This window comes from Scleropages formosus, chromosome 20 (assembly GCF_900964775.1).
Source record: "Scleropages formosus chromosome 20, fSclFor1.1, whole genome shotgun sequence".
NCBI lineage: Eukaryota > Metazoa > Chordata > Actinopteri > Osteoglossiformes > Osteoglossidae > Scleropages > Scleropages formosus.
The window spans coordinates 20,998,566-21,020,980 of NC_041825.1; the positions used below are offsets into that span (position 1 = coordinate 20,998,566).

Here is a 22,415-nt window from a genome sequence, read left to right on the forward strand (position 1 = left end):
CTGTAGGCATACACATCTTCTCATGATAGAACCACTCTTCATTTTCAGCCAGAATGAACTTGAACAATTAATCTTTTTTTATATTTTGCTACCTTTGTTTGTGGTAATTTTTTTTAATTGATGGTGTTACCACATCACTTCAAAAATGAGGGAAGGTGAGATCTATTTATAAAAATGTGCTGTATGTACAATACATAGCAAAGACACCATGACCGGAAAACTCGTATGTAGGTGTTGTTCCGTTGATTTGAACATGGGCTTTTCTTTTTGACCTCATACTACCATTGGATTTCAAAACAATCCCTAAATTTGCCTTCAGGTTCTCAGATGTACACCTCCATTCTCTGTCTAGCACCTTTTCCTTAGGAGTGGGGCCCATTATACCCAATCACTCAACATGTCCCAAATTTTCCCACCCCTCTCCTGTCGCAGGGTCAGGTGACCCGGGCTCAAGAGGCAGAGGAGAACTATGTGATCAAGCGGGAGCTGGCAGTGGCACGGCAGCAGTGCAGCACAGCCAGTGAAAGCCTGGAGCGAGCACAGGACACCATCCGGGAACTTCAGCAGCGCAAGGTATCTCCGACCTCCTGCCCCCACCTGAGCGCACAGTGCAAAAGCTGCATTCATCTTTGTTAAACTACAGAACTACCAATTAAAGGTACTCTTTATTTAGCACAAATAAAGCCTTAATCTCAAATAACCATTATATAATGTCAACATTTCATTATTAATGCTACACAATACCTCAAGTGGCATAGTGTTTGAATGCAATAGTCTTCTGAACTTTTTCTTTATATTATTCAAGTTTTAGGGAATTACTAAAAATATCACATTAAAACACACGCTGTAACTAATTTTGTTAAAATATTATAAAATATGGGGGGTGTGGTGGCACAGCAGGCTTGGCTGGGTCCTACTCTCTGGTGGGTCTGGATTCGAGTCCTGCTTGGGGTGCCTTGTGACGGACGGTGTTCCGTCCTGGGTATGTCCCCTCCCCCTTCAGCCTTGCGCCCTGTGTTGCCAGGTTAGGCTCCGGCTCGCCGTGACCCCACTCGGGACAAACGACTTCAGCCTGTGTGTGTGTGTATTATAAAATATGTTGGTGATATTGTCATGGATAAAAATACCTGTTATTTTGTTATGAACAGCTGCTATGGTATGAATTTTAAGTAATGTTTTTTTTTTTTTTTTTGTAAGAAACAATAGTCATGTATCTCACAGCAAGGGGTAACCTTTGCGTGATTTCATGGAATGAATTAGTCCTGTTAAGTGAGGGATGAGTATGTACTGTAACATTAACAACAAGAGGGGCTTTAAATGGCAGACTTATACTGTAGCTACAAGTCCATGCCCTTATCCATTACACTGTGTACAGGTTCTATGCAGATTATCTTGCTTGACGTGAATGTTCAGTGTGTTCATTAAATGTGCTTGTTTGCGTGTAATTATTTCAGGCAAGACATACTTTCTGCAAGTTCCCTGAAACCGTGTGTTTTTGTAAATTGGTACTGTGTGTATATCATAGTGAAAATAAGTATTCAGCGATCATAATACCGTGAGTGTGGGTATTGTGGGTCACCAACTAGGAAAGGAATGTGCAGATTTTCAGAAGGGCTGAATCAGCTGAGGTACTATCCGCAAAATATGCCTTCAAAAACATTTTTAATCTCTGTGCAGATGATGAGCCAGTAAGATCTTGACAGCATAACCTTTTTATTAATAAAACAAGGCCAGGTTGTGTCTCACTCTGGCCTTACTCGTACCAATCACATGTACAGGTGTCGTAAGTAATGTCTGCAAGAATTGAGCAGTTTCCTTTAGTTCAGATTCTGTATTTTAAACTTTTAAGATCAAAATGATTTTGTGTGTGCCTTTTGGTATGTCAGTAACTGTTGCCTTAATTTATATAATATGTACTGACATTACAGTATTGTTTTATAGGTTTGTTATGAACTCTCATGAGCACACTTTATACTTGTGTTTTTGCCTTTGTATATGCATGTTTAGTATGAGTCTTTGTACACTGCTGAGTGCGTTAAATGTGAAGGTTTTTGTGTTTGTGTGTAAGGATGTGTGGATCTCTGCAGTAGCTGAGGTCTGTGTGCGTGTGTGTATACACTGTCAGTGAAGTGGCTCTGTGGCTCTGTGGGAATAACGGCCTGGCTGGCAGGTGTGTATATGGCTGCTTGCAGTATTTGGGTCGGGGGGTGGGTCTAATTTGTTCACCACTATCACAGCCGCACTACCAGTGATATGTGCGTGGTTGCTCAGCAAGTTGTTCTGTGCTGCCTGCGTGGCTCACCTTCAGCATGGTGAGTGACGCTCGAACCGAACCGCTCGCTCTCTATAGAGGACCTGCATACAAAGCCCCCCCTCAGAATTAAAGCATGCACAGCAATGTGTGAGCAGTGAGAAGAAAGTTTTTGTCAACAGCGGGGTGTTGAAGGCAGAGACGGAACAGCTGCAAACTGTTATGATTTGAGGTCTCGGTCTTACTGCTGTTTCATCAGCAGGAAGCACTGATGTGCCTCTCTGTGTGTCTCTGCAATGAGTTTTGTTGTCCTGAACAGTAGAACACTACAGGTCTTTCAGCTTCAGACTCGATTTGTGTTCCACTATTCTCACTACTCGTTTTGCTACTGATCACCATTGAAATAACTGAAGCTGAAATCCTTTGCTTCCTACCTTGCTAATTGTGTAAGAAAATGTGACTAGCTTGATTAAATCCAGGCCTTCATACAGCAAAAAATTTTAATAATTAGTTAAGCAATTAGTATGTAATTATAAGTTTTAGACTTCACATGAAACTTGCATAAAAATCAGTTTACTATGAAGTCCTGATTTGTTTCTGGAAGATGTCTTAAAGTTTTGAGTAGTGTTTCGAGTACTAAGATGCAAAAAGTAACGTTTTGACAACAGTGCAAAAGTTGCATTGAGCACATTTTTTAAAATGTGAAATTTCCGTTAAGCTGTTTCCATCTTAAAACTGTACCAAAAAATGCAAGTTTTCAGATTTTTTTTTCCCCACCACAACCTTTAATCCTTGGCAGCAAAATTTATCTATCAGTGCATATAAATCAGAGATAGACTTCTGCTTTCTCTGAGGTCTAATGGAGCTGTTTGCACACTTTTAGTAGAAAGTTCTGAATTGGTTTCAACTGTCAGCAGCTGAGTCAGTCAGCGGGAAGTTTGACACTTCCATGAATTAAAGTAAATAGACATTTTAATATAGTTCTTACTACATCTATTTTAATAATCATCTTAACCAGTTTAGAATAAGATCTGGAATCTGTAGGATATTCTTTTCTTGACCTGATGATCCTCAGATCAGTAAGCTTTTTAAATAATGTGTGACAAAACTTTGCCATAAATACAATAAGATAACCTGTTCCTTAACATTTCTGGCTGCAGTATTTGTACTTTACATTCACAGTCAAAGTAACATCTTGTAATACTGATATTCTTTTTAAATACTATAGCTTTTCCTGGTTTTAAGTAAAATTTAAGTAAAATGGGATGTTTTGATAGTTGGCTTTAATCATATGAATAAGTATTTAGGTATAAACATGTCAGATGATGGTTAAAAACTTAAAAGAAATATAGAAAATAAAAGAAATCACAACTCTTTAAATTCAGCAAAACTGTGAAAATTGTAAACCTGTATAACAGCCATCATATGGAAGACACTTTTTTAAAAAAAATTTGCCTCAACTTTATTCTTATGGAAACATAAGAACGTAAAGAATATTATCAATAAAAACATATACAGGCAGTCCCCGAGTTATGAATGTCTGACTTACGTACAACCCGTAGTTACGAACAATCACCTTACTGACCGAAAACTTCATAATTAAGCCTATTATATAAAACAATTTGCGTTACTGTATAAACAATGGTACGTAATAATAAACGGGTGCTACTTTGCAAAGCACATCAAAACATTGTGCGTCAACAGCACTTTGTCAGCTCGTGGGCGAGGTGCATGAGCCCAAGGTAGGACAGACTTCATTCTTTTCAGTTGGACTACGTTGCTAAGTGTCTCGTGTGTTATTGTATTTGGCTTTAATTTTTTTGTTTTTACCCTCCTAACCATGGCACCAAAACATAAATGTGCTGCAAGTCATGGTGGTGCATCAAAGAAAAGGTAAACAATCATGATTGAAACTAAAGTGGAAATAATAAAGCAAAAGGTGAAATACCAATGAATCTTGGAAAAGCAAACATTAAAGTTTCTCTCCGTATTATAAAAACCGCACCCGCACCTCAACCAGCAGCTTCAATTGGAGCACTTGCCTGTAAACGGCACTTCTCAGCCTCTTCCCAGTTGCGGAATCTCACTCGACACAGCCATCCCCTTTGAGTTCTTAAACCCACCTCGCTTTGCTCTTCCAAGTCCTATCCCTAATCGTTCCCCAGTCCCGTTCCACGTCTCTTTGATAACGACCGCCCGCCTTGTCCCTCGACCATCATTTCAGATCCTCGCCTCTGTTCAGTTCGCCGATCGATCAACCGTTCACCTGTCCCCAGCCACGAGAACACGTATAATCCTTTGATTCTGAATAAACAATCCTACACTTGGGTCCAGCCTCCTTCGTGTCCTCTGTTCATCATGACAGTAGTAATATTTATTTCTTTTTATGTCTTTCTCTACTATAAATACCGTAGTTACATTTATTATCATTATTATCATTACATTGTATTATTTTAAAGATATTTTAGTGTATCTGGAAGTGTTTCTTTAGTGTTTTTTATGCATAGAAAGGTACATGATATGTGATATACTAAGACAAACATTTGAATAACTGACATTAGATACCCACCATACCTAACTGTTCTGACTTACATCAAAATCCGACTTAAAGACAGACTGAGGACACGGAATTCATTCGTAATTCAGGGACTACCTGGAGTTTAAAGTTTTGATATGAAAAAATTGGTTTTTCATGAAGGTATTCATGACCCTTTAGAAACTTTGGTTAATCTGACTTATGGTTTTCTGTTAAACTTAATGCTGTAAATTCTCTTCATAGTGATAGCTGAACAGAAAGTGCTCCCCTCAGCTCTAAGAGTGAAAGCTAACTCTCTTGTTTCCCAAAACACTTTTTCATTGGTTCTGCCATATCCATTTATGAGAATTAAACAGTAGGTTATCCATATTAAAGAAACATCTGTTGTGCATTGTGTAGTTGAGTGGTAACTTGAGTGGTAAAAGGGATTGAGGGAGTGGCGTTGTGCATGAATACACAAAGTGACGCTGCGCATAAAAATCACATATAACTGGTTCACCATGAGAACCCTATGGGTTAGGATGCCGTAATACACAGAACAATATTACAGAACAATATTACCAAAATTACCTTCCACTTGATGCACCGATGTTCATCGCTCGAGTAGGTGCATAAAACGCAGGATAGATGAATCCTGATAACATCCTACCTTTTTTTTTTTTTTTTTTTAAATATAAGATACACAAACAATCTCATACAATGCCAGAGTAGTGGCTGTATAATGGCTAATCTGGGGATGCTCACGAAGTTACAGTGCATGAACATTTACACCATACATGAGCTGGAGCTATTATAAATGACATCTTTGGTAATTTCAATTACTTATCTTAAAACATGCTGCCAGTCTTAAACTATTTTGAAAAGCAAAGTGTTTATATTGTGACCCTTCATATTTCAGAGATAAACATTCATTTTAAAATGAATATTATCATGTTTCCCCATATCTGGGTTTAAATGATCTAATTTACAAATAGTTTTTAATAACTTTTTTGTAGCTGCCCAAAATTACAGTATTGTTAAAAATGTGAAATAGACAAATACTGTTTTAAAATATCAATCCACTGTAAACACTAAAAAATTTTGCTTTTTTTTATTTTGACACGATTCTTGTTACCATTATACTTGTTCAAGAGTTTGTCACAATTAAAAACATGCTTAAAGTTTTATTCTTCCATGGTCAGCAAACACTGTGAGCAAAACATGCAAAAAACTTCTTATCACGTAACAGAAAAAATTCTGATCTAGGTTGGTTTACAGTTCATGAAATTGACCCATATGTGTGTCACTAAGCTAACTGAGGATTTTTGGGAAGTCATGGCTCACCCAGAAAGAGGAGTCTTGTAAGATCACTGCCTCAGTTGCCATGTGATGTATTAAGAGGTTTTTCAGAAAAGGAATGTGATGGTTTCCCACACAGATCTGAGAGCACTGTGCTATATACAACTTGTGACAGCTTGCCTACACAGCGTTACACTCCTTTTGCTCACATACACACTGATGTGAAGGTATCTGATTTTGTATAGCAGTTATATTACAGCAGCCACTAATCTCCAACAGTGGGAGATGTTAAAGGAAAATGTACCCACCACATGTCAAGTCCTACTCTGTCTCTGATTGTCAGCCACTGAGAGGCCATATGCATAACTTGTTAGAATTGTGAGGTTAAGTAGAAAATAGAAATAGCTGACCAGTCTACACCTATGGAAACACCACCCATTTCTGAAAACAGAAGAACAGTCCAAACAGCTTTTTGATTTAACACTTGTCAGCTTGGCAACATCAGCGTGAAAATAAGTGATGCAACGCATCTTCTCTTAAGTACTAATGTGACAGTAACTGTGTAGGGAGAGGCAGGGATATGTTTTGGGAATTATAAATGTAACCTAGGGCTGCTCCTTTCATTGTAACAAAAAATTGCTTCCTCCAGGAAGGCTCTTTGAGAATCTTGTCTGTGCCCCATTACTCCAGACCAGGTAACAAAAGAGAGACATATTGTGTCAGTAAAGTATAAATATTCTGTAATCTGTCTATATATCGGGCCAGCAGTAGCACAGTGCATACAGCTGTCACGTTCCAGTTAAAGAATCCGGGTTTAAATACCTGCTCCTGCTGCAGTATACCGAGGTACCTACCTTGAATTGCTCCAGTAAAAATTACCCAGCTGTGTAAATAGGTAAATCATTGTGAAGTAGTTTAGTATAGTACTTTGGCAATCTAAAGGATTAATAATAAACACATCTTTAAGATCTCTAAAGCATATTCTATTTTGTCATTCCTAATTTTAGTATCTTTATTACCAGGACCATATGTTCAGTGGGTGTGTGTGCGTGCGTGTGTGTATATATACAAGCACACAAAATATATCTTCACATTTCGCACTTATCAGTGAAATGGTGAGTAATTAGAAAGTTGAAATACTTTAAAATTGAAGTAGCTGAATTTAAGACATGAAACTCTTAAATTAGCTTAATTTTCAAAAATGTATTTGTAACTGTCTTAAGGAATTTGTAATTTATTTCTTTCTGATTATTTTGTGAATGAGTGAAATTACATTAATTTGGCTGAAAGGAAGATCATAATACACAGCAGGTGCTCATAGTCCATACATGTACCTCTGATAAAAACACCCATCTTTGCATAAGGGACAAAAATTACATTTTAGTTAAAGTATCAATTCCCAAAACCCTAGTTGAACACTTGAAGTGTTGAGATGAATAGATGAAACTACTGCTTGTTCAGATTTTTAGTTTGTGTTTTATGAAGTATATAAAACATCTCCTAATTTGAATGCAGGGGGTTGGGTGGTTTGGCTGATAAGAAATTATTTTCTCTGGATTAATTGTGTACTTTTTTTGTTGATCAGTTTGGTTTCTACTGGGCGTTTGTACCAGTAGGCTGTAAGGTGGACCTGGTCATCTTATGCTTTCCCTCTCTTTTCTTCCCATCTGCCAGTTTTGGGTGTCATCTTTAGTTCCTCAAAACACTTCCATCTTGAGAGATCTTTCTCAGAATTCAGAAATGTCAGAACAAGCAACAGTTGTTCGCAGACGAAGGTACTGGTGCTAAATTGAGATGGTGTGATCTCAGACCCAAGAACTAACTTTTTTGATACAACTGGGTGGATTCCATCAAGTTTGTTTGTGATGATAATTGTACTTAGTGTATGTCTCAGATACCACCAGCTCTGCATCTGGTGAAACAGTTGGCTGCCTCAGTGAATAGGCAGCCTCTCTCGGTGAATAACCTGAAGTCTCGCTGTGCTGTGACACACACCAGTGTGAATGATGGAGACGAGAGTGTCTCATGGGTACGGTATTGCAGCAGAGTTCTCACACACCCTGCCTCCCACACCATTGTGCAGTCAGAGGAGCATTGAAAGGGTAAGGAATTCCACTACTGCCACAATACTGTCACTGCGCTTGCATGAGAGCAAATGACAGAGTTTACATATTCACATCCAGTGCATGATAGGAAATGTAATGGTATAAACAAGCAGTATTTATCAACACCATCAAACAACATACTGTGAAGTTAGATTTTTTTTTTTTTTTTGAAGGGTGTTTTTTTTTGTTAATGGCCTTACTTTTGATACCCATCGCTGCTTCCCGTACATCATTTTGTACCTCATTGAAAACACATTAAAATAGAGGTTGGTTAGAACAAAGGGTAAGGTAAACACAGTCTGCCTTCTGTGACTTTATGTGCCATGTAAATACATACACACACACATTTTCTGAACCGCTTGTCCCATACGGGGTCACGGGGTACCAATTCCTTCTTTTTAAGACACAAATGTAATTTCTTGGCAGTACTTAAAAAATGAACAATCCGGTCAAACCTGCTTAATAGAGACAATGTAACCTTGAGTTTTATGTTGTTTTGTCTTCTAAATGAATAAATGTAAATGTAATGTAACAAAAAGAAAGGGCAAGTATGGCATCTCTGGAATGTGATGGTATGAGCAAAAACTGTTATGAACACTCTGTGTGATAATGTGAGGAGAGGGTTCATTTTGTACCTGCAAGAGCTTTCAGTATTTAATGAAGTTTTATATCTCAGGTCTATTCCATGTAGCCTTTTTTGGACTTCCTTATTATGCATTTAGAAGTGAAAACTGTCTCTGTGGGCGAAGCTGAAACTTACATCAGATCCTCTTTGGAGAAAATTGTACATCTACCTAGTTTTCAGCTTGCATTGGCATCATTACCTTGTTCTTTTTATGAAAGTGGCTTCCAGCCATCTACACCTGAGCAAAACTTTTCTTCTCTGTATTGTTTGTGAAGGTGTGATTTCAGTGCTTACACTTAACATACCCCCTTGCCTGTGTTCCATTGTCTATACACTGTTTTTCTTCTTGTGAGCTCATTTTATGTTCTCATGTCCTGGCTGAGCTCTTCCCTTTCTTCTCATTTCTCTTTTGAAAGATGAACAGTGTGAACTACCTCGTTCTCAGAAAGTGTTGTGTCCTCCGGGTGACCTTCTCACCCTGTACCCAGAGGTGGGGGAAGGCAGCCCGGTGCTTGAGGGGAATAAGAGAGAGTTTGAGCCTGTGAGAATAAGCAGCTGCGCTGGTTATTTCTGCAGTCCATGACACAAACCACAACCTCCCACTGACCACGGCTTCAGCATCACAGTCAGAATGGCACTTCTCCTTTATTTATTTACTAATTTGTGCTGCCCTGGTACTCGGGACTGGGACTGAGTCATTGAAAACCCTGCAGCTGTTCACCTTTCCATGTGCAGGAACCAGGCTGTCTTGAACCAGGCCTAACTTCTCTGAGCTCGATGGACTGAGTAAACCATGTTCACAGCTCACGACACATGTACTTTTTTTTCTTTTTTTTTTCTTTTTTTATAAAACATTCTATTAGTGTACGAATTATCACAAGAGGTAATTCATATTGGGGTTACGGTGGTGCAGCGGGCTTGGCCGGGTCCTACTCTCTGGTGGGTCTGGGGTTCGAGTCTTGCTTGGGGTGCCTTGTGACGGACTGGCATCCCATCCTGGGTGTGTCCCCACCCCTTCCAGCCTTGCGCCCTGTGCTGCCGGCTTAGGCTCTGGCTTGCCGCGACCCCACTCGGGACAAGTGGGTTCAGTGTGTGTGTGGGTGTGTGGGTAATTCATACTTCAGAGCATTTTATTCTTTGTGTCAATATTGACATACATTGCCTGTGTTACATGAATGTTGTAATGCTCTGGTTTCCACCCACAGTCTGAAAGCATGTTTTTCAGATGAATCTGTCAATCTGAATTATGCATACTGTTTGTACCTTTGAGTAAATGTGTCTGGCTACTGTGTGATGGACTAATGTCCATCCAGATTGTACCTGCCTCATGACATATTTCTGGGATAAGCCCTGGATCATTGCAATCCTGCTTTGGACAGTTACTTGTGGATGGATGGATAGATGGGTTATTTACTACTATTATTTACAGAGGCAGTAGTAGAAGCAACAATATAGTCTTATCTGAAATTTTTTTCCTCTGAAGTATACAGAGCAGTTTGTGAGCAGCCTGCAGACACAGCTGGAGCAGTCACGGCTGCAGGAGGCAGAGCTGCTTGGAGCCCTAAAGGAGATGCAGGACAAGGTGCTGGAACTGGAGAAGGTGAGAGCACTTCAGCCAGAATGTGCTAACATTCATGGGAGATGAGGAGACGTAGTTGAACTGCTGTGTTAGACCTATATTGACTTGTCATTGAGTGCGTACTGGTACTTAATGGAGAGTAGCTGAATATGGCCATCTGTATGTGTATGTCTTTGATGCTGTATGAGTTCAACACACTAGGGTGTTGATGTGAGTGATTTTGTGTGTGTGTAAAAACAGAGACATTATTCCTCTTTGCCTGCCTCGCTTCAGCATTTCTTCAGAGAGACTTACTCCAAACCATGCTTGCCTTTTCAGCGCTTATGGGTTTGTGGGTTGGCTTGTGTTCATCTACCTGACCTTTAGGGACTGTGTCTGGATGCCCACACCAAACCCTTTTTCCTCCTACTTTTACTCCGCTTCTTATTGGTCTTCCTCCTTTGGTGATGTCCATTCCTTTAATTGCTGTCTTTGCAATATCCTCTGGCCTATAACTGCATCTCATTTTGTCCAAGTTGAGTAAAAGATCTGATTACTGAACAAAAAGAGTAGAGGTGATTAAAAATAAGGAGGGGACACCAACAATTGTGTAGTTGCAAGCTCTCCTAACTTTATTCAGAACATCTTCTGGAAGCCCCCAAATAGTAATTTTTCCATCCAGATTATCCATTTTCATTAAGCAAGGAGTCATATGGCGGGGTTTATGGGCAGACTAACAGCTTAGTGCCTGAAAGGAGAGGAGAGAAAATGGGGGGAGGGCAAGCAAAGAAAACGTTGGTTGTGGAAATATCATCCACTATGTACCCCTGCTCCCCCTCCAGATTCAGTGTACCCTCAACCGCATACTGGCAGAAGGTTCTTAGAAAGACAAGTTCTGCCACCATTTGTGCCTGCAGCAAGGGAATGGGCGATGCAAAGCTGAGCACGAGGCAGGGAACAGAGCCCACCAACCCCGGAGACAGAAACCCACCAAGCCCACCATGCCGCTTCGACAGCACCCCCGGCCCCACCCCACCAGCCACTCGGCTGCACTTCCAAACCCCCTTGGGAGCTTCCTGCCTTCACCTCTCACCACATGAACCACACTGTTTAGAACACCCAGAAACAGTGCCTCTCTGAAGTTATCATGTGCACACAGACAAGCTGGTAAAACTGTTATGCACAGACATGTCAAACAGCCTTTTATGCTACTTGCTCCCTTTCAGATCCAGTCCTGATGTATTAAAATATGCAAGTGATGCTTTCTACATACATGTGGTCCTTTTAGGTAGCATCATCTTTGGTGCTGTGTGTATATTCAGTAGCCAGACTATAGCTGTGTGCTTGTTAGACTACTCTTATAGGTGTCTAGGCAGCCCATCTACATTTATATTTATTCATTTAGCAGACACTTATCTCTAAAGCAACAGGCAGTTATTAATAAATAGTATATAAATTGATGCTTTTGTCATAAGTGAATTAAAATGCACAACACTAAGCTACCCACAGTCATTCACTCATCTTTACAAGAGAGCGATGTAACACATTCGTTCACACACAAAGGGAAAATAGGAATCATCAAACCCTGAAATGCATACATTTGCCTAATGGGAGGAGCACGAAGCCCCCATTTGAATCCTGTGTGAACGCAGGGAGAACACACAAACTCCGCATAGACTGAATCAGATATGAACCCGTATCAAAATCTACGGCTAGGAGCTGTTAGGCACCAGTACTGATGACATGCTGAATTTCAATTGGGAGACTTTGTGCATGTATACAGAAAAAATGCCTGAACCTCAGTGAATACACACATATGTGTGTGTGCTTTCATGTTTTCATGTGAGTATGTGCATATTCTATTACAGAGGAGCAGCTTGCTGCCAGATGAGAGCAATGTGGCACAGCTGCAGGAAGAGCTGAAGCTGGTGAAGCTGAGGGAGCTAGAGACTCTGCACTGCTTCAGGGAGATGCAGGACACTGTGACAGAGCTGAACCAGTGCTGGCAGGTATAGTCTCAACTGCATAGCGCTGGAGTAAGAAGAGAGAAAGTGAGGAGTGAGAAGGAGACTTGACAGAGAATGATGAGGGAGAGACCTCATAGCATAAGCCACAGACCCAAGAGGCTAGTCTGCTCGTTTGATTTTTAAAAAAAAAAAATTTTCCCGTCTGTTGTGCATAAGGTTTGATTTTTTAAAAAATTTTTTCTTAAATTTTGTTTATGTTTATTATTTTTTTTCTACTTTGGGAACATTTCTTTACTGTGAGCAGTTTTGTGAACTTGTGTATTTAAATTTGATTTGGCATTGCTGTTCAAACCTGTGTTAAATTAACAGTTATATTTCCGTTTGAACTTGATGAATGTGAACTTTTTCTTTCAATTGAATTTTAATGTGAATTTTGAGAGTAGAGTGTGATGAGGGTTCCAGTCATTAGCAGTAGTGGTTATGCCGATGAATGTCTTTTCACTTGTGTTATCCACCCTATGCACTTGGTTTTGGTGACTGTGTGTCTGAGTGGTCACACTGCACAACTGATAACAGGTGTCCACTTCCTCCTTCAGCAGCATGTGTCACGGGGTGGCGGAGGAGGTCACTGGAAGGAGTCTCCAAAGAAGAATGCAATGAATGAGCTTCAAGACAAGCTGATGAGCATGCGTCTGCGTGAGGCCCAGGCTCAGGCCGAGCTGAGGGAAGCGCGGCTCAAGGTCCTACAGCTGGAGAGCCAGGTCAGTAGAGTCCATTGTGCCCTTGTATGGCCAGAGTCTGAAAAATAAGAGATCCCAAAAAACAAATACAGAAGTGCTGACTATTTGTTAGGATTTACAATGGATTTTTGGCTCTCTTTAAAGCATTACATTTATATTTACATTTATTCATTTAGCAGACGCTTTTTTCCAAAGCGATGTATGTCTCAGCGAAAATACAAATTTGTGCATTACATTAGGAGAAAGAGACATAGCTGCAGACGTGATTAAGTAAACCTAGTTTGTTACTTTCCACTTGATGCACCAATGTTCATCGCTTGAATAGGTGCATAAAATGCAGGATAGATGAACCCTGATAAAACCTTCTTACAATTTTTTTTTATTATTATAAGGTACACAAACACTCACATACAATATAGGAGTAGCGGCTGTGTAAAGGTTTTTCGGGAGATGATCGTAAAGTTACGGTGCATGAACATTTACACCATACATGAGCTGGAGAGATCTTGGGTGCAGTGAGTCCAGAAAAGGTGAGTTTTCAAATCCTTTTTGAATGTAGACAGAGTGTCTGCAGTTCTGAGTGAGAAGGGGAGGTCATTCCACCACAACGGAGCCAGAACCGAGAACCTCCGTGCTTTACCTCTCGTGCACGGGACCACTAAGCGAGCAGAAGCAGACAAACGAAGGGGTCTGGTTGGGGTGTAGCGGTTGATCAGGTTTTGTAAGTAGCTTGGAGCAGTTCTGTTGATGCATTTGTAGGCAATAACCAGGGTCTTCAATTTTATGCAGGCAGCTATATGAAGCCAGTGCAGAGAAATGAGTAGAGGAGATACGTGGGAACGCTTTGGCAAGTCAAACACAACTCATGCAGCAGCATCGTTCTGTATCAGCTGCAGAGGTTTGATGGCAGTAGCGGGAAGGCCGCACAGGAGAGAGTTGCAGTAGTCCAGATGGAAAGTCACCATGGCCTGGACAAGTAGTTGGGGAGAGTCAGTTGTGAGGTTGGGACGGATCCTGCGAATATTATGCAGGATGTATCTGCAGGACCGGGTTGTGGCTTCGATGTGCCGAGAAAAAGATAGACTCGAGTCAGTCGTCGCTCCCGGACTCTTGGCCGAGCAGGTAGGCAAAATGAGTGAGTTTTCCAGTTTGATTGATAGATTGTGACAGGAAGACAGGCCAGCTGGGAGATGAAGAACCTCTGTTTTGAAGAGGTTGAGTTGGAGGTGGTCATCAGATAGGCATGCAAAGATGTCTGACAGACAGGCAGCGATGCGTGCGGAAATGTCTCATGCTCCAGGTGTAAAGGAGAGGAAAAGCTGGGTATCATCAGCATAGCAGTGGTATTTGAATCCATGAGAGGCTATGACCAAGCCAAGAGAGGAGGTGTAGATCGAGAAGAGACAAGGATCTAGTACTGAGCCCTGTAGGACACTGGTTGAGAGAGGCAGAGGAGAAGAACGAGAGCTCCGCCAGACCACTTGATAGGATCTGACAGATTTGTAGGACTCAAACCATCTTAGTGCTGCTCCTTTGATCCCAAGCTGACTAAGAGAGGAGAGTAGAATCCGGTGGTTGACAGCTTTAACCACCCTAAGTACTGCTAAAAAGGTAACTTAACATAAAGGGAATAAATTGGATAAGCTTAGATAAGGACAAGTAGTTAGTTAAACTAAATTATTTTTCACCCCAAGTGTTCGGGAATAATTGAAGTCTGTATATATATGCAAGCATCAAGGGACCTCTGCTTAAAACACAGGTGTTATGGAATAACCTATTTAGGCTAACTTTGGGAATCTGAATCCGACATTGTCTGCAGAGTTTGTTGGTACCTCCTTTCTTCCCATTTTGCCAGGTGACACAAGATTTGCTCTGTATAACTCGAGGAAGCTTCTGTCTCCTGTATATGTACAAGTAGCCTTTGACTTAAAATGGCTGTCCCATCAGCCTCATTATATTATTTTCCAGTGCTGATGCTGTATGATAACATCAGCTGGCCGTACTACTGCAAGACACCCATATTTTTTATTGACTCCAGTCAGTATGTTTTTGTCAGCAGTTACATTTTATTTGCAGAAATTCAGTTTTTTTAACATAATGTTTCATTTATGTTTAAATTTAAATGTATTCATTTCACACATGCTTTTCTCCAAAGTGACGTACATCTCATAGAAAAGACAAGTTACTTTTTATTTAGCCTGAGAGTTCTGGTAATGCAGAAAGGGAAAAGCAAAGAAATCAGATTTAGTAATGAAAATGAAAATAATAGTACAGCATGAAAATGTGTTTAATATTCTATATTAGTATTTTAACATTAATAATGTGTGAAATTGATGAACAAAGACCGCAACATAGCATTTATGCATCAAAAGTCATTGTTTACCTGTACATTGCAATGCAGTGCAAAGGAAAGCAATGTCTCCAACCATTTGTCCCGAGCACAGTCGTGGTGAGCCAGACCCTAACCTGGAAACACAGGGTGCAAGGCCATAGGGGGAGGGGACACACCCTGGACAGGACGCCAGTCCACTTCAAGGCACCTCAAATGGCGCTCGAACCCCAGACCCGCCACACAGCGGGCATGGGCCAGTGACCACCGCGCCACCATTCCCCCCTTGTACACTGCATTGAGAACCAATATGGGGGTGACCAGTTTTTATTGGCTTTACTGTTTTTTGATTAATTGGGCCCAGAACCAGATCCACGGCAAGCTGGTGAGTCGCCAGGAGGAAGAGAGTGCTGCCCTGCAGGAGAGGGTGCAATACCTCACTGCGCAGAACAAAGGCCTGCAGGGGCAGCTCAGTGAGGTGAAGAGGAAGCAGGCCGAGTCAGATTGCAAGGTGAGGTCCCCTGAAACCACACATGCAAAACCTAGCCAGTGTCTTGACTGTTTGGTAAGTGTTAAAGTCACCCTTAACCATTCCCCTGTCTGTGTGTAATAGAGTAAGGAGGAAGTGATGGCCGTACGATTACGGGAGGCAGACAGCATGGCAGCCATGGCTGAGCTGCGGCAGAGGATCGCTGAGCTTGAGATCCAGGTACAGAAGCACTCTCATGGTTCCCTTTTGTGAGCTCCCCACACAGTACCTATGTCCATTGCAATGCTCAATATTAGCTGTGACATGGCCTGAGGTGGGTGGTCAAAAGTAGTAAAAGTACTGTTACTTCAAAAAAATACTTGTGAAAATATTCACCAAAAATTTCTATAATTTAAAAGTAAAAAATGTATAAAGCCAAAAAACTACTAAAACGTGACTTTTCTTTGTTATTTCAAACTAGGCTTTTAATGTTCTGAACCATTGGCAATGTTAACAGCTTCAATATAGTTTTTACTTGCAGAAAATTTATTTGTACCTTTTTAGTAAATTAATTGTGATATACTTCTAAAAATGATACTGTTCATTAATCAAATTACTCCTAAAAAAGGACCACAATCTGCAAGGTATTACTAACCATTATTTTTCTGACACTTACAAGGCTACTTACTGTACAATGTCAGGTTTCTGTACTTAGCTACTTACAGTGTCTTACCTATTTATACAAAAGGGTAATTTTAACAGGAGCGATTTTTGGTAAGTACCTTAACCAAGGGTACTACTGCAGTAGTGGCAAGTTGAATTTTTGTCCTTTGATCACAAGGCAATCAATTGCTTAGTGCTACACTGCTTAGTGCTCCAAAAAAACAGCTATATCATTAATTTGCCATTGAAAAGAGACCTTTTATCCACATCTGGCAGGAGTAAGATTCAAACTGACAACCTTTAGGGTACAAGGCTTTATCCTTAACTAACTTTCCTATAATTGTGACATCCTAAATGAGATATTAGAAGGCATTCGCTTGAATGTAAGTTATATAGCTAGTTAGATAAATGTCATCAAAGTTCATTGTTAAAATAATTAACGGATAGCTGATGTTGGTTAATGAAATCCACGGAAGACATCACCTGACATTGAGGATATGTCGCTAATATGACTTAAGTACAGGTCACAAAGTAAATTGAGGTTTTCTATCCACTTCTGAGTACAACAGCACATGATGAAGTGAAGTGTATAACCATAGAGTGCCATTTAAAACACTGGACACGTAGGCAACCTGGGCAGTACTTTCATTCAACATACTGGATAGAAGAGTGAAAGTAAAACAACCCACAAGTGCTCTGGATTTTGGGGAACTGCTGCAGAAGAGCTAGGAAGACATCTTGGCTCAATTCCTGATCAAACTCAACCAAGTGCCTCAAGACCAAAACTACTTTCCAGCATCTGTACTCAAAACTTTTGACTGGTGCAATATGTAGTGGGGGTGTGCTAGCACAGCACAGGACCTGAGCATATATGGCACAAATGTATTTGATCCTGCTCTATGCTCAGCTTAATTCTGGTCTTTCTGGGTTTCAGAAGGAGGAAGGGCGGATCCAGGGTCAGCTGAACCACTCGGACGCCAGCCAGTACATCACCCAGCTGCGGGAGCAAATCTCTGAGCTCAAGAACGAGGTCAGGCACTCAGTATGAACCAGTGATATATCCATCACCCGAGCATACAAACACCAGGCGACACCAAGTGACATTAGGTGCAAAGACTTGGGGCTCTCTAGTACTATTCTGGCTGTCTTATGAAAGACCCTCTCACAGGCAGCAGCATAAAGCAGTGTGTGTGCGGTTTTTGATCTGTCATGCCAGCCACCTAACTTTGTCCCAGAATCACTTCACTGGAAGTGTTCTTGTAAATCAGAGTTGGTGACGGTGAACACCACCCTCCCCAGATCTTTACACACATATGGTTTTCACTGTGTGTGTAAGTGCTGTGTTTCTTTCTCTCACGCACACAAGCAAATCAAGGAGGAGCGCATGCCCGCTGTGCTGCTGAGAGCTGTGACATGAGTCCCCATGCGGCAGGTTACTCATTCGGAGATTAGCCGTGCGTGACAGTGACTAGTGTTTGTGGCTAGGCAGACTTGGACAGAGCTCTCTCTCTGGCCTCCTTCTCCGTGCCAGTATTTTCATAGTGCTGAGATATGAAATTGTTACGATTTTTGTGCGGTTTCAGTTTGATTCATTTGGTCAGTGAGCGAGCTCTCGGAAATCTTCCACACTATTCCACTTTCTACGAGAGCACACATGAAGATGACATCATAGCTGTGGCAGAGAAGTTTTTTCAAACTGTTTTGAAAGAAAATTAACAGTATATTTTACTGAAAAACATTTTAATTGTGACTGGTGCAATAAGTATTTTAACTGTAGATCAATGGTCTGACCTTTAAGAACATTACAGAAGTGTACGATGTCCATGCAGTCAGTGATTCCTCAACAGTTTCTCTGGTTTTATTGTGCAAATAATTATTTCTGTTGAACTGAATTTCAGTTTTTCATTGACTTCCTGAAGCAATAGGCAGCAGGTAGTGTAGTGATTACAGTTTCCAACTTTCACTTGAAGGACCGAGGTTTGAATCCCACCTTCTGCTGCAGTATCTGTGAACAGAGCACTCACCCAAAATTGCTTCAGTAAAAATGACCCTGTTGTACAACTGCATAAATTGTTGTAAGTTGCTTTGGAGAAAATTGTTAAAAAATAAAACATGAAAATGGTTCATTAAAAATGAATGGTGCTCTTAGGTTAAATTGTTTTCTGATTAAATCTTGTGTTTTTTGGGTTTAACAGGTATCTCAGTAGCATGACAGTGGAGAAACACTTTCTGAAATACTCAGTGGAAAGTAAATTGCTGGGTCATGTGACATAAACTAGGTTGGGAAAACTGGATGCAGTACATACAAAGTAAACCCCAAGATGCATTACAGATAAATTCTTGTAAAAAGTCTAATGTAATGCTGTTACCGTGAAGTGATTATCACTGATTATTGTGTTTTACTGTGTGTTTGTTTTTCGTACGTAGTTGCTTGAAGTTAGTCTGCAGCAGGTCTCATTTGCCAGACAGGGCAGCAGAACCCGGAAGGGGTGGGTGTAAGCTTAGTGGATCTCAGTCATACTGAGTGTTCCGCTGGTTAACCACAGGTGTCCCCTCCCCCTCACCCTCCCAGCCCTCCGCAATCCACCCTGGGCTTAAAGGAAAAAATTGTGAGCGAATCTCCCGGGCCGGTCTGAGATTTACACCCTGAGTCACAGTTGAACCCACACTCGCTCGCTGACGCACACAGAGATGGGGCGGGGGACAGGCTGCAGCTCACTGCTGTCACGCAAGGTGCCGAGGGGAAGCTGCGACTATGACACAGAGCCCTTCTACCATTAACTGAGGCAACGCATAGCGATTCTGCCCACTAACCTGTATGCAACCAGGTGGGCTCAGGGAACTTGCTTAAAACTGGGCAGCGGTCAACATACTGACATCCTGCCTGTACGTCTGTGACGGCGCTCTGCGTTGCCTGGAGTGACTGGAACCCACGCTGCAGGCAGAAAAGCCCCTCAAATTCAAACTGACAAAATCTGAACTGAGCCGACAAACACAAACCACAACCACAGTGTCTCTGATTTGTGCTGAAACTTATCTGTCCATTTCATCAGCCAAAGACTCATTGGCTCGCCCAGCCCCCGCCACCCCCAACACACAGGTTCTGCCTCTCTGTCTCTCCATCTTGCATGCGCTCAAACACAGACGCACATACACACGCACAGTCAGACGTCCCTGGATCAGGTCCCTCCCCTTATGCACACTTTCCTGTGTCACTTCACCTAATGCACCTCTGCTCCTCCCACACCCACTCACTGTACCGCTCTTCTGCTGTCCTCTGCGCTCTCAGTCAGGCCTGTCCGCTTCGTGGAAATCTGTCTTTGTGCTGTTCCAGTAACCCTTTGCAGTCTGGGCAGTGCTCACATGCAAAAAATGCATCCCAGAGCTGTGTTGAGTCTGGAACCAGCTGTTACCATTTTGGGCACATTTGAAGCCCCTTTTGACAAAAAGTATTAAGTATGACTTTTAGATGACAATCCTATGATTTTACTGAAAGATTCCATGAATATTTGTTATCAGTTCTTGTAGCTCCCCCACTCCCAGTCCAGTACCCAGAAAGGCACACACAGACTTAGCTTTCTCATTCCTCTCAGATAAGGCAGCTGCGTGGACAACACCAGCATTTCCAGGATCTGGGAAGCAGCAGCCTCCAGGACTTGGCCAGCCCGGCTTCAGTGGAGGGTGACTACCTCAGCTCGGACGAGGACCTGTTGCCTGGCTCTCTTCCACCTACAACACGGTACTCGACCCTGTCAGCTGCCTGCCACCCGTCGCCTCACCTGGACAGCGAAGGGGGCACTGACAGCGAAGGAGACGAGAGGGCCAGTGAGGGTGATGGGTGCTCAGCTCCAGCACTCTATTCCAAAGTGTGCCCGGAGGCCCTGGACCACTGAGCAGCCCAGGATGCGTGGGTGTGACATGGCCGCTCACTGTTGTCCCATTGCATCCCCCACCTACATTGTTTGTCATAAGCTGTGCCAAATTTGTCCTGGGGTGTCATGGTGCCATCTGCCTCTCACATCCCGATGTTAGTGACACAAATTAGGCTCTGTCTCCTTCCTAGCAGATGCACACTTGACTATGGAACTGCTCAGACACAGGTTTCAGTATTGTTAGTGTCACCACAGCAGTTGGCTACCCTGTGGTTGAATCCTGGATAACCCACTGAGAAAACACAAACTGATGGACAGTGTGGGACAAGCTGGGAGCATTTGGCGTGGAATACCCTGGTGATGTGGACAAAGAGAAGATGTAAAGTTGAAAGAGGGAGAGAACTTCTATTCCCCTGAAACTGCAGCTTCTCTGAAAAAGGCCCTTTCCCATGTGTTTGCTTTCACTATTTTAATGCTGTACTGTCAGTGTTGCCCCTTCTCACCTGAATCACTGTCTCCTCCTGCCAGTGTGCCACTCAGTGTTTACCACTGATATGGACACTTAGCACAGCAGTGCTCTCTGTCTCGTTTGTTCTCTGTCTTCCCCAAACCTCAGCTGCACTGGATACTCTGAGTGAGCAGGTTGAGGGTTGCACACCCTATGATCTGCCTAGTTTTTCATCTTTCGATCACAGGCTGCTGTTCTCTCTGCTCATAGCTGCCCGAGAAGCTTGACGCTCGACACTGAAGCTTATGGCAGCTTGTTGGAGAGTTTTGGAGAGGACCAAGGAGAGGGTAGGAGTGGAAAGAGAGAGAACAGCAGAGGAGACATATGCTGAGTGGTATTTTTATTGTCATAGGTATATTACTAGGTGATATAGACAAATTATTAATGAATATGTACATGAATGCATCTGTTTGTGTCTTTATGCCTTGCAGACAAAGGGAGGCAAAATAATTCAAATTTATAACTTGTTTAATGTGTCAAGACTTTAACAAATTCATTGTTACCAAATCAACTTTTTTGTTTAATATTTATATGTTCTTATTTATTTTGATATTTTTTATATTTACATACATATAATATTTGCAGAAATACTTTATACCCGCTGCAGCAAAACTTTTTTTCCCTTGTTCTTCTTTGCCAACTGCTACCCTACAACAAGATCTAAGGTCAATGATGTGAAGTATGGTAGAAGAATAATGTGCTGCTCTTTTTATTTCTCATTGTATTAGTTACAGTTACGTCTAAATGACCACGTACCCAACTCCGTCAGTCAAATCTTCTCAGACATACTGTGAAAATGTGAAATGTTCTGAGAACAACACATCCGTATGGACCCCAAACCATATGTCTTCTTGCTGTGTAAAACCAGTATTGTGTAGATTTTGCTTTTTATTGGCCTTAACTACATGGAGTCCAAGGTTGTGTGTTCTGGTCACTCAGCCATTTGTGTTACACTCAAGCTGTCATCCTTGTGTTGATGGTAGGTACTGTACAGTGGCACATCCATACCTCTTCTCCTGGTTACTTGTCTGTCTCTGACGTCATTTCCTGACATCGGCATCTGGGTGGTTGGTGTTGCCAAGCGTAGCTGGCAAACAGGCCTGGAAGTCACGTGAATAACACTGAAGCGGTGAAAATGATGATATCTGCCTTTACTGGTCACACACTGACCTCCTTTCAGATGTGTGCTCTGTTTCTCCTTTTGTATCACTCGAGCAAATGCATCACCTCGTGTGTGTGTGTGTGTTTTGGGCAGTGTTTCTGAGAAGGCTGTTACGTTTGAAAGATTCAGCATGTTTCTACTGAAAATTACTTCATCAGAAACAGGCAGAAAATTTGTGAATCATTCAAGGGTGTTGTTTGATTAACATCCTCCATAAAGTGTCCTGGACATCTGGGATGTATGTGTTTGTTGCACAAGATGCTGCCGTTACTGAGAGCCAGTATGTACACTATAAATACGTAAATATGTGTACATGTTATACTACATACAATATTCTATGATATTAAATATG

The 22,415-nt window shown here is 41.7% G+C and overlaps 1 protein-coding gene across 5 annotated transcripts in view; it reads left to right on the plus strand.

Moving 5' to 3' along the window:
* evi5l (ecotropic viral integration site 5 like) overlaps window positions 1-21,390 on the plus strand; it is a 42,812-nt gene extending 21,422 nt beyond the window's left edge. For 4 of the 5 annotated variants that reach the window (XM_018761883.2, XM_018761882.2, XM_018761887.2 and 1 more), the window contains 8 exons: window positions 433-573; window positions 10,279-10,395; window positions 12,222-12,362; window positions 12,917-13,081; window positions 15,754-15,900; window positions 16,003-16,098; window positions 17,456-17,551; window positions 20,115-21,390. In XM_018761883.2, the coding sequence (XP_018617399.2) occupies window positions 433-573; window positions 10,279-10,395; window positions 12,222-12,362; window positions 12,917-13,081; window positions 15,754-15,900; window positions 16,003-16,098; window positions 17,456-17,551; window positions 20,115-20,414 (1,203 nt within the window). In that variant the 3' untranslated portion in view covers window positions 20,415-21,390. The remainder of the gene's footprint in view (window positions 1-432; window positions 574-10,278; window positions 10,396-12,221; window positions 12,363-12,916; window positions 13,082-15,753; window positions 15,901-16,002; window positions 16,099-17,455; window positions 17,552-20,114) is intronic. The other variant, XM_018761886.2, reaches the window with a different exon arrangement.
* Window positions 21,391-22,415: the final 1,025 nt, after the last annotated feature.